The sequence below is a fragment of the Delphinus delphis genome, chromosome 9 (assembly GCF_949987515.2).
Source record: "Delphinus delphis chromosome 9, mDelDel1.2, whole genome shotgun sequence".
NCBI lineage: Eukaryota > Metazoa > Chordata > Mammalia > Artiodactyla > Delphinidae > Delphinus > Delphinus delphis.
In genome coordinates, this window is record NC_082691.1 from 19,344,232 (window position 1) to 19,357,574 (window position 13,343).

The following is a 13,343-nucleotide window of genomic DNA, read 5'->3' on the forward strand; positions in this document are numbered from 1 at the left end:
GTCGCCTAGCAACGTCCCAATTCGGAGCGATGGAGGCCAAGAGCAGCAGGGAGCTCCAAGCCAGGAATTATTTGGAAAAACATCGGATTATGGAGTTGCTGACCTATCTTACCAGCGCCCTCCTCTTTTCCCGGCCGGGTAAGTGTCTTGCCTACCACTCGGCTTTCTGTCCCATACCGAGCAGTCCCCAGAAATTCCCGGTGTAGCCATCCCTTCCCGCCCGCGTCCCGGGGGGCCAGCTTCCTTCCCGGCTACCACTCCCAGCCCCTCCGCATACACTCTCCTGCCTCTCGGCTACTCGAGCCCTTCTGCTGCTAGTTAACGCTGTGGCCTTCAAATTAAGCAAGACTTATTGAACGGCCTCTTTGTGCCTGCCACTAGCTGAGTGTGGCGGGACTCTCGCCGGTGGAGGGCTCTCGCCGGTGGGAGAGAGGCTCCGAGGTCCGGCAGCCTGCCTCCTGGCTCCACCCATTACTACTTTGTGATAGTGGGCAAGAGCCTGAACTTCGGTCTCCTCTTCTGGAAGATGGGGATTATAGTAATACCGATCTCATGGCAACGTGGGGAAGATTAAACAAATAATGTATAAATCATCCTTATGCCTGGTAAGCAACAGATGTTTCCAGTGTTATCCCTGCCCTCAAAGAGTTTGTAAGCTGGTAAAAAAACTGATAGGGTAAAAGGAAGGATATTCTTGAGGAGATAGATTTTCCTGACATGCTTTCTATGTCTGATTCCCTTACAAAGTTTGGATCATTTCATAATTTTTGTGTGGTCTGTAAATGTAAAAGTTATGTTAAGGTGAAAGTGACTCGATGTGCTTCTCCCCAGGGTGCAGAATTGTAATTTACTAGTCTCATATGGAGTGTCCAAAATGCCCAAATTGTCCATTTGCCTCTAGGTAAGGAAATATAAAAACCAAATATTCCAATTTTGCCAAAAGCCACCCAACTAATATGATCCTATATAAGGCGATCAGGTTCTCTCTAGTTGTTTTAAAATGATAAACCAGCAAAAACTCTGCAACAATTAAAAATAAATAGAAAATCAAAAAAACAGTACAAAGGAGTGCACTTTTTTAATGCACTGGGAAAAAGTTGCTATCAAACTAATTTTTAAAAACCTACTTTTTGAAAAAGTGACTAATTACCATCTCTTGCTGGTCTCTGGTACTGTGGTGGTGAAAATAGTCTTTTGCTGTTAGATGCAGACATATATGTAAATGTGTGTGTGTCAAAACTTCAGAAATAGCAGAAGTAAAGCCAATGAATCACCAAAGTAGTAATCAGTAAAGTTTATTTTGCACACACCAAAAAGATAGTTTGAAAGCCAGGAGCACTCAAACCAAAACAAGGAATGAAGCTCAGGGGTATATTGTTAAAAAGCAGCTTATATGGTGAGAAGATAGTGACTGTTTATTCTTCACAGTAATTGGTTATATTATCATCATCTTAAATGATAGGGAATTGGTTACTTCATATCAACCTTGGGAAACAGTTTAAATTTTGCTTATTTACAGAGGCAGAAGCAAGAAATGACCCAGGTCAAGTTAGTCTTGCAAAATAAGCTAAATTAAGCTTTGCTTGTGTAACTTAACTGGTTTTGTCTGCCCAGGGAATTTTTCAAGGCTGGTTTCCATTTGGTCTTGATTTTAACAATACCCCCCTGCCCCCTCCTGCTTTTGGTCATTCTCTCCGTGGGCGGAGAGTATGAGCAACCAGTATAGCATTATTCCTGGTTACCACTGTTGATGTAGTCAGGCTGAAGAATCGCATATACACTGTTTGCATTAGTTGAGTCCTTAGGCAGGAGAGCCGTGTGGTCACTATCTTAATTCTTTATATGGTTATTGTTGATTTTGTCCAGTTGTGTGATTCTGATGAATGCCATTTGGCATGCGAGTGGCTGGAGACAGGCATTTAAAACCCTCGAGAGTGTACAACACATTAGAAAGGTTAATATGATAACTATAAGGAAAATAATAACCAAGGATTGAAAAATGGTCCAGAGCAGAGATTCCCAGGACCCAAGATTTAACCAGTTAAATAACTCAAATGGGTTATAACCAGCAGTTTTTAAGTTTTACCTTTCTAAGTGAACCGACAATTTTTTTGGATTAATGTGCCATTAGGTTTCAGTTTTTAAAGGTTATTTACATAGGCACAACCTGGTGTGTTAGCAATCACGTATCCTCATGATTCCTCAAGACAGAATGAAGGGAGGATGTTGTATTTTAGGAGACCGCGCTGCAGGTGAGCTTCCAACTAAATGAGGTGTCTGTGTGCTGTGAGCAATCAGGTAATTTAACAAGAGGCATTTCTAGGGAAACAAAAGAAAAACAAAGGCTAATAGTTTGAGCAAATTATAAATTCAGTTTCTGAGTTCGGAGAGCAGCCATTTGAGAAAATGTGTAGATTTGAGTTTGAAGCATCTCCAGATGGTGGAATGAGGATGGCAGTGACAGTCTAATGGATTTTCCTGGCTTGCGGTTTGAATGTGTCTGGCGAGCTTCTGAGTGGACATGTAAAAACAAGCATGCAGATTGCCCGCTCGTGAGCTGTTGTGATTTCTCTGAGGTTTATGTCAAGTTGTCCAGCTTTAACTTGTATGGCTTTGGGAAAAGGGCAGTTGAGTTTCATAGTGATTTGGAGTCAAAAGAGTGGGAGAAAATTGGAAATATTAGTTTGGAGAGTTCTAGTCAAATACTGGAAGAAACTAGAAGAATTCAGGATCCAGTCCAGTTTACACGTAGAAAACAAAACCTCAAAGAGGGTTAACAGTACTAAAATCTGATATCTACAAACCTGTATTACTAAAACATAATGTTTCTTTCTATAATCATCCCAACTGTTATAAAGGATAACCAGTAAGAGAAATTTGTTTGCAAATTAAGTCTAGTTTCAATAAACTTGATCTGATTATTTGCATAAGTGCATTAAGAACAGTGATTGTATCGACTGCTTTTTTTTCTATTTCAAATGCTTGAACCACACATTTTTATTTCAGATTGAACCAGGAAATACATGACTTTAGTTTTATTTTTTGAATTTTATTTTTTTATACAGCAGGTTATTAGTCATCAATTTTATACACATCAGTGTATACATGTCAATCCCAATCGCCCAATTCATCACACCACCACCACCACCACCCCGCCGCTTTCCCCCCTTGGTGTCCATACGTTTGTTCTCTACCTCTGTGTCTCAATTCCTGCCCTGCAAACTGGTTCATCTGTACCATTTTTCTAGGTTCCACATATATGCGTTAATATACGATATTTGTTTTTCTCTTTCTGACTTACTTCACTCTGTATGACAGACTCTAGGTCCATCCACGTCTCAACAAATGACCCAATTTCGTTCCTTTTTATGGCTGAGGAATATTCCATTGTATATATGTACCACATCTTCTTTATCCATTCGTCTGTGTCAATGGGCATTTAGGTTGCTTCCATGACCTAGCTATTGTAAATAGTGCTGCAATGGACACTGGGGTGCATGTGTCTTTCTGAATTATGGTTTTCTCTGGGTATATGCCCAGTAGTGGGATTGCTGGATCATATGGTAATTCTATTTTTATTTTTTTAAGGAACCTCCATACTGTTCTACATAGTGGCTGTATCAATTTACATTCCCACCAACAGTGCAAGAGGGTTCCCTTTTCTCCACACTCTCTCCAGCATTTGTTGCTTGTAGATTTTCTGATGATGCCCATTTTAATTGGTGTGAGGTGATACCTCCTTGTACTTTTGATTTACATTTCTCTAATAATTAGTGATGTTGAGCAGCTTTTCATGTGCTTCTTGGCCATTTGTATGTCTTCTTTGGAGAAATCTCTATTTAGGTCTTCTGCCCATTTTTGGATTGGGTTGTTTGTTTTTCTAATATTGAGCTGCATGAGCTCTTTATATATTTTGGAGATTAATCCTTTGTCCATTGATTTGTTTGCAAATATTTTCTCCCATTCTGAGGGTTGTCTTTTCGTCTTGTTTATAGTTTCCTTTGCTGTGCAAAAGCTTTTACGTTTCATTAGGTCCCATTTGTTTATTTTTGTTTTTATTTCCATTACTCTAGGAGGTGGGTCATGCAGGCTTCCCTGGTGGCACAGTGGTTGAGAGTCCGCCTGCTGATGCAGGGGACACGGGTTTGTGCCCCGGTCCGGGAAGATCCCACATGCCGCGGAGCGGCTGGGCCCGTGAGCCATGGCTGCTGAGCCTGCGCGTCCGGAGCCTGTGCTCCGCAACGGGAGAGGCCACAACAGTGAGAGGCCCGCGTACCACCAAAAAATTTAAAAAAAGATTTTGCTGTGGTTTATGTCAAAGGGTGTTCTTCCTATGTTTTCCTCTAAGAGTTTAATGGTGTCTGGCCTTACATTTAGGTCTTTAATCCATTTTGAGTTTATTTTTGTGTATGGTGTTAGGGAGTGTTCTAATTTCATTCTTTTACATGTAGCTGTTCAGTTTTCCCAGCACCACTTATTGAAGAGACTGTCGTTTCTCCATTGTATATCCTTGCTTCCTTTGTCATAGGTTAGTTGACCATAGGTGCATGGGTTTATCTCTGGACTTTCTATCTTGTTCCACTGATCTATGTTTCTGTTTTTGTGCCAGTACCATATTGTCTTGATTACTATAGCTTTGTAGTATAGTCTGAAGTCAGGGAGTCTGATTCCTCCAGCTGCATTGTTTTCCCTCAAGACTGCTTTGGCTATTCGGGGTCTTTTGTGTCTCCATACAAATTTTAAGATTTTTTTGCTCTAGTTCCGTAAAAAAATGCCATTGGTAACTTGATAGGGATTGCATTGAATCTGTAGATTGCTTTGGGTAGTAGAGTCATTTTCACAATATTGATTCTTCCAATCCAAGAACATGGTATGATCTTTAATTTCTTTCATCAGTGTCTTATAATTTTCTGCATACAGGTCTTTTGTCTCCCTAGGTAGGTTTATTCCTAGGTATTTTATTCTTTTTGTTGCAGTGGTAAATGGGAGTGTTTCCTTAGTTTCTCTTTCAGATTTTTCATCATTAGTGTATAGGAATGCAAGAGAATTCTGTGCATTAATTTTGTATCCTGCAACTTTACCAAATTCATTGATTAGTTCTAGTAGTTTCCTGGTGGCATCTTTACGATTCTCTATGTATAGTATCATGTCATCTGCAAACAGTGACAGTTTTACTTCTTCTTTTCCAATTTGTATTCCTTTTCTTTCTTTTTCTTCTCTGATTGCCGTGGCTAGGACTTCCAAAACTATGTTGAATAATAGTGGCGAGAGTGGACATTCTTGTCTTGTTCCTGATCTTGGAGGAGATGCTTTCAGGTTTTCACCATTGAGAATGATGTTTGCTGTGGGTTTGTCATATATGGCCTTTATTATGTTGAGGTAGATTCCCTCTGTGCCCACTTTCTGGAGAGTTTTTATCATAAATAGGTGTTGAATTTTGTCAGAAGCTTTTTCTGCATCTATTGAGATGATCATATGGTTTTTATTCTTCAGTTTGTTAATATGGTGTAGCACATTGATTGATTTGCGTATATTAAAGAATCCTTGCATCCCTGGGATAAATTCCACTTGACTATGGTGTATGATCCTTTTAATGTGTTGTTGGATTCTGTTTGCTAGTATTTTGTTGAGGATTTTTGCATCTATATTCATCAGTGATATTCGTCTGTAATTTTCTTTTTTTGTAGTATCTTTGTCTGGTTTTGGTATCACGGTGATGGTGGCCTCATAGAATGAGTTCGGGAGTGTTCCCTCCTCCGCAATTTTTTGGAAGATTTTGAGAAGGATGGGTGTTAGCTCTTCTCTAAATGTTTGATAGAATTCACCTGTGAAGCCATCTGGTCCTGGGATTTTGTTTGTTGGAAGATTTTTAATCACAGTTTCAATTTCATTACTTGTGATTGGTCTGTTCATATTTTCTATTTCTTCCTGGTTCAGTCTTGGAAGGTTATACCTTTCTAAGAATTTGTCCATTTCTTCCAGGTTGTCCATTTTATTGGCATAGAGTTGCTTGTAGTAGTCTCTTAGGATGCTTTGTATCTCTGCAGTGTCTGTTGTAACTTCTCCTTTTTCATTTCTAATTTTATTGATTTGAGTCCTCTCCCTGTTTTTCTTGATGAGTCTGGCTAACGGTTTATAAATTTTGTTTATCTTCTCAAAGGACCAGCTTTTAGTTTTATTGATCTTTGCTATTGTTTTCTTTGTTTCTATTTCATTTATTTCTGCTCTGATCTTTATGATTTCTTTCTTTCTGCTAACTTTGGGTTTTGTTTGTTCTTCTTTTTCTAGTTCCTTTAGCTGTAAGGTTAGATTGTTTATTTGAGATTTTTCTTGTTTCTTCAGGTGGTAGGCTTCTATAACTATAAACTTCTCTCTTAGAACTGCTTTTGTTGCATCCCATACGTTTTGGATCGTCGTGTTTTCATTGTCATTTGTGTCTAGGTATTTTTTGATTTCCTCTTTGATTTCTTCAGTGGTCTCTTGGTTATTTAGTAACATATTGTTTAGCCTCCATGTGTTTGTGTTTTTTACGTTTTTTTCCCTGTAATTCATTTCTAATCTCATAGCGTTGTGGTCAGAAGAGATACTTGATATGATTTCAGTTTTCTTAAATTTACTGAGGCTTGATTTGTGACCCATGATGTGCTCTATCCTGGAGAACGTTCCATGCGCACTTGAGAAGAAAATGTAATCTGCTGTTTTGGGATGGAATGTCCTATAAATATCAATTAAATCTATCTGGTCTACTGTGTCATTTAAAGCTTCTGTTTCCTTATTTATGTTCAGTTTGGATGATCTGTCCATTGGTGTAAGTGAGGTGTTAAAGTCCCCCACTATTACGGTGTTACTGTCGATTTCCTCTTTTAGAGCTGTTAGCAGTTGCCTTATGTATTGAGGTGCTCCTATGTTGGGTGCATATATATTTATAATTGTTATCTCTTCTTCTTGGACTGATCCCTTGACCATTATGTAGCGTCCTTCCTTGTCTCTTGTAACATTCTTTATTTTAAAGTCTATTTAATCTGATATGAGTATTGCTACTCCAGCTTTCTTTTGATTTCCATTTGCACGGAATATCATTTTCCATCCCCTCACTTTCAGTCTGTATGTGTCCCTAGGTCTGAAGTGAATCTCTTGTAGACAGCATATATATGGGTCTTGTTTTTGTATCCATTCAGCGAGCCTGTGTCTTTTGGTTGGAGCATTTAATCCATTCACGTTTAAAGTAATTATTGATATGTATGTTGCTATGGCCATTTTCTTAATTGTTTTGGGTTTGTTTTTGTAGGTCCTTTTCTTCTCTTGTGTTTCCCACTTAGAGAAGTTCCTTTAGCATTTGTTGTAGAGCTGGTTTTGGTTTGGTGGTGCTGACTTCTCTTAGCTTTTGCTTGTCTGTAAAGCTTTTGACTTCTCCATCGAATCTGAATGAGATCCTTGCCGGTAGAGTAATCTTGGTTGTAGGTTCTTCCCTTTCATCACTGTAAGTATATCATGCCACTCCCTTATGGCTTGTAGAGTTTCTGCTGAGAAATCAGCTGTTAACCTTATGGGAGTTCCCTTGTATGTTATTTGTCGTTTTTCCCTTGCTGCTTTCAATAATTTTTCTTTGTCTTTAATTTTTGCCAATTTGATTACTATGTGTCTTGGTGTGTTTCTGCTGGGTTTATCCTGTATGCAACTCTCTGTGCTTCCTGGACTTGGGTGATTATTTCCTTTCCCATATTATATTGTTTATTTGAGATTTTTCTTGTTTCTTGAGGTAGGCTTGTATAGCTATAAACTCCCCTCTTAGAACTGCTTTTGCTGCATCCCATACATTTTGGATCATCGTGTTTTCATTGTCATTTGTCTTAGGTATTTTTTGATTTCCTCAAAAAATACCTTCCCATGTTAGGGAAGTTTTCGACTCTAATCTCTTCAAGTATTTTCTCAGGTCCTTTCTCTCTCTCTTCTCCTTCTGGGACCCGTATAATGCAAATGTTGTTGTGTTTAATGTTGTCTCAGAGGTCTCTTAGGCTGTCTTCATGTCTTTTCATTCTTTTCTCTTTTTTCTGTTCCGCAGCAGTGAATTCCACCATTCTGTCTTCCAGGTCACTTATCTGTTCTTCTGCCTCAGTTATTCTGCTGTTGATTCCTTGTAGTGTAGTTTTCATTTCAGTTATTGTATTGTTCATCTCTGTTTGTTTGTTTTTTAATTCTTCTAGGTCTTTGTTAAACATTTCTGCATCTTCTTGATCTTTGCCTCCATTCTTTTTCCGAGGTCCTGGATCATCTTCACTATCATTAATCTGAATTCTTTTCCTGGAAAGTTGCCTATCTCCACTTCATTTAGTTGTTTTTCTGGGGTTTTATCTTGTTCCTTCATCTGGTACATAGCCCTCTGCCTTTTCGTCTTGTCTGTCTTTCTGTGAATGTGGTTTTTGTTTCACAGGCTGCAGGATTGTCATTCTTCTTACTTCTGCTGTCTGCCCTCTGGTAGATGAGGTTATCTAAGAGGCTTGTATGGACTCTTTTAAATCTGCTTTGCTGGCGCTTTTCATAAGGAATCTCAGATGAGACTTTTAAAGTCTCTTTAGGCTAAGAAGCCAAACCAAGAACTTGTCCATTGTTTCCATTGTGCAAATATATATATTGTCATGAAAAGTAAGAATATTTAGTAAGAGTTTCAAAATTCTGGAGGAATCAGGTAGGGAGAAAAAGATAAATGTTTCAACCTTTGTTGCAAATATATACTTCACCAAATTGCAATAAGTTATAGATAGCTTAAAAGAGAGGAGAAAAGAGGCCTCTTTAAATCTGGAAAACAAAACATTAAAGAACCAGCAATGTTTTAAATTAAACCATAAAAATTAAAATCATCATCAGTTCATTCAGTCTTACATAATTAATTCTTATTTTGGTTGATCTTGGTAGGCAGCATTTTTTTTTTTTTTTTGCGGTACACGGGCCTCTCACCGCTATGGCCTCTCCCATTGCGGAGTAGGCATAGCCGCGCCACGGCACGTGGGATCCTCCCAGACCAGGGCACAAACCCGTGTCCACTGCATCGGCAGGCGGACTCTAAACCACTGCGCCACCAGGGAAGCCTGGTAGGCAGCTTTATGAATCAGTTTTCCACTAGAGTTCTAGAAATTCTTACCCAGTTCAATAATATCATTTTATAATTATCAGAAACCTTTACTTTTCAGAGTCTTTTCCATGAATCTTCTTGAAGATGAAGCACTTTTTAGGAACATTTTTGCGAAAGCATAACAGTAAAACAATAACTGTCTGTGAGTGGCAAAGGACCTAAAAATAGTCATGGTTAAAGATCTGGTAAGGGCTTCCCTGGTGGCACAGTGGTTGAGAGTCCGCCTGCTGATGCAGGGGACACGGGTTCGTGCCCCAGTCCGGGAAGATCCCACATGCCGCAGAGTGGCTGGGCCCGTGAGCCATGGCCGCTGAGCCTGCGCATCCGGAGTCTGTGCTCCGCAATGGGAGAGGCCACAACAGTGAGAGGCCCGCATATCGCAAAAAAAAAAAAAAAAAAAGATCTGGTAAGTGTTCACATACACACACCAAAAATGATGCAATTGACAAGGAAATTTGGTTACTTTTATGATATATAATGTTTTAAGATAATAGCTGGAATTATGACTGATAACATTATGCCAGGATATAGATTTTTAAGAATTTCATGTAATTTCTGAATTACTTATTTTAATGATATATATCCCTTATAAATATCACCTAAGAAGGTTAAATATTGCTTTTTATTTGATAGTGTTTCCCATGCAGTCTAATATATCAAATAAGCCTAAGTAAATTAATATTTCTCTTTTAGCTTCATTCAGAATTTGATTTGGGAAGTTTGTTTAAAATGTCAAAACACTGAAAATATGTGATCAAACAGAATCACAGGTCACTGTGAAACAGTACTCAGTTATCCATTCAAACAAAGTGACAAAAGATTTCAAAGGCAAATACAGAAAGTTTTATAGTTGTAAAAAACCAAACAAACAAAAATTAGGTCTTTTAATTCGATGAGTCAGGTTTTTTTTCCTACATAGTCAAAGACCTGATAATGACAACGTGAAGCACAGTAAATTATTTTCATAAGACGTACATTTTTTTAAATTTTTGGCTGCATTGGGTCTTCATTGCTGCTTACAGGCTTTCTCTAGTTGCGGCGAGCGGGGGCTACTCTTCGTTGTGGCGCATGGGCTTCTCATCGCAGTGGCTTCTCTTGTTGCGGAGCACAGGCTCTAGGCCTGCGGGCTTCAGTAGTTGCGGCATACGGGCTCAGTAGTTGTGGCTCGCGGGCTCTAGAGCACAGGCTCAGTAGTTGTGGTGCACGGGCTTAGTTGCTCCGCCGCACGTGGTATCTTCCCAGACCAGGGCTCAAACCCATGTCCCCTGCATTGGCAGGCGGATTATTAACAACTGCGCCACCAGGAAAGCCCAGGACGTACATTTTTGTTTCCTAGGCAGCTTACATTAAAGGTAAAGAAAAACCTTTGTTCACCATTTCTTTTTTTTAAAGATTTTATTATTTATTTATTTATTTTTGTCTGCGATGGGTCTTTGTTGTGGCACGCGGGATCTTCATTGTGGCACGTGGGCTTCTCTCTAGTTGTGGCACGTGGGTTTTTTCTCTCTAGTTGTGGCACGCAGGCTCCAGAGCCTGTGAAATTGTGAAATTGTGAAGAAGGAAAAGAAATTCATTTGAGTTTTGCTGATGTGGTTCAGACTGCAAATGTTACAGCCACAGTGCATAAGTGCTTAGTTAAGATGGAAAAGGCATTAAATTTGTACAGTAAGGTATTTTGAGACCACATTCATATAACTTTTATTATGGTAAATCATTATAATTGATTTTATTATTAGTTGTTAATTTCTTACTATGCCTAATTTATAAATTAAACTTTATCATGTGGTTTCAGGCATTACAGAGGGTATTGGAATGTATTCTCCATGGATAAGGGGGAGCTACTGTATATCCATTTCTTTTTTTTTTTTAAGTAGCTTTTCTTTTATTTACTTATTTTTTAAAAGGTTTTTTGTTTGTTTGTTTTTGTTTGGCTGTGTTGGGTCTTTGTTGCAGCACGCTGGCTTTCTCTAGTTGTGGTGAACAGGGGCTACTGTTGGCTGCGGTGCACGGGCTTCTCATTGCCGTGGCTTCTCTTGTTGCAGAGCACAGGCTCTAGGCATGCGGGCTTCAGTAGCTGTGGCACGCGGGCTCGGTAGTTGTGGCTCATGGGCTCTATAGCATGGGCTCTAGAGCGCAGGCTCAGTAGCTGTGGCTTACGGGCTTAGTTGCTCATGGCATGTGGGATCTTCCTGGACCAGGGCTCGAACCCATGTCCCCTACATTGGCAGGCAGATTCTTAACCACTGCACCACCAGGGAAGTCCCTGTATATCCATTTCTAATATGTTCCATATTACTCACTATTGTATGATTGATGCTCAGGAAGAAACAGTATCTTTATCTTGGGTCTTTGCAAAGCTTCTGGCATTATGATATGTATCTCAGTTTGAAAACCTTGGAATTGTAAGGGAGTTATGGAAAATAAGACTACACAGCGTGGTTGGGCTATTACTGTTGTGAGAAAACGTCCACAATCCCACATCCTTGATCCCTAAATTCTAGAAGCTCTGAAACCCAACAGATTTTCATAACTCATTTAACAGCCAAATTTGACATAATCTGAAGTCATTTGGTAGGAAAATCTGGCCTTTTCTAGGGTATATTGGGAAATATAGCCCCTGGCTGGGCAGCCCTTCCCAGTGGTAATTCTATGCTGTGGAAGGAGGGAGTATTTATTTTTAGGGGATGACTTTAAAGAAATCAGAAGTTTTTTTAAGGAGGCAGTTGTAGTCACCCAGGTGAGAACTACTGCTGTGGCAGTGGTGGGGATCAGATGCCTTTGAGAGCTACTGAGGAGAAAGACTCTGGAGAGATTGTCATGACTGACTAGGTTTGGGTGTCGCAGGTGCTTCCCATGTTTGAGTTAGTTGAGTGTGGTAGAATCTTGGAGCTGTGGAAGCACACTGACTGGATTCATACTGGCTGTGTGGCCTTGAGCAAATGACTGTTGTGAGGAGAAAATCAAGTAAGCCAAAGAAAATGTTTATCATAGTACGAGGCACATAGTAAGGGCTCAATAAATACTAGCTAGTAGTATTACAACTTAGAACTTGAAGTTTGTCTGCCTTGAAGAACTGATGGTCATTATCAGCTGACATTTATGTAACTTCAGTGGTTAGTGCCATTTGGCTCTTCCCTTCATGTTTAAAAAAATTTATATCTTTATATACTTACGTTGTAAGCATTTTCAAAACATTTTTAGAAGCAGGTGGAGTATAAATTATAGATTCCAAATATAGACATAGCACCTCGTGTAGTCTGAAGGATATACAGCAATAAATCTTCATCAAAGTAACATACCAAGTTCCATTAGCATTATTTACATATTCTAGCCTTAAAAAGAAATGTAGTGAGTTGAAATCAAACTTGGACATTTTTCTCCTTCTAATTTTGTTATACAGTTCAGAAAGAAATGACAGAAGACTACATACATGATGTGATTGCCTTAGTAACCTATTTGCTGCTATAATGTATTAAAAGTTGCACAAAAAGGCACTGTATTAGATTAAAAGTCTGCCTACTTCTAGTTTCAACACATAAATTCCAAGGAGTGAAATACACGGAGGAGAAACCTATATGACTAAGAGAGACTTAAAAACATAACCTATCACAATGTGTGGACTCTGTTTGATTACTGATTTTTAAAGAGTGTTTACAATTTATGACATTTGTGAGACAACTGGAAATTTGAATAATACCTGGCTATTTGAGAATATTAAGAATTTTGTTAGATGTGTAAATTGTATCATGATAACAGTATTGGAAGACTGAATAACCACATGCAGAAAAAGAAAACTGGACCCCTGTCTAACACCATTCACAAAAATTAACTCGAAATGGATTAAAGACTTAAACATAAGACCTGCTACTGTGAAATTCCTAGAAGAAAACACAGGGAAGAAGCTCCTTGACATTGGTCTTGTCAGTGATTTTTGGATATGACCCCAAAAGCACAAACAACAAAAGCAAATATCAACAAGTGAGACTAAATTAAACTTAAAAACTTCTGCACAGCAAAAGAAACAATCAGCAAAATGAAAAGGCAGTCTATGGAATGGTAAAGAAATATTTGCAAATCATATATATGATAAAGGGCTAATATCCAAAATAAATGAAGAACCCATATAACTCAATGACAAAAAACCAATTTGATTAAAAATGGGCAGAGGAACTAAATAGATATTTTTCCTAAGAAGACATCCAAATGGCAACAC

At 38.8% G+C, this 13,343-nt stretch overlaps 1 protein-coding gene across 3 annotated transcripts in view; it reads left to right on the forward strand.

Annotated features, from left to right (window-relative positions):
- Positions 1–13,343, forward strand: part of EFCAB10 (EF-hand calcium binding domain 10) — a 19,403-nt gene continuing 6,060 nt past the window's right edge. For all 3 annotated transcript variants that reach the window (XM_060020272.1, XM_060020271.1, XM_060020273.1), the window contains exon 1: positions 1–138. In XM_060020272.1, coding sequence (XP_059876255.1) covers positions 30–138 — 109 coding nt within the window. In that variant the 5' untranslated portion in view covers positions 1–29. The remainder of the gene's footprint in view (positions 139–13,343) is intronic.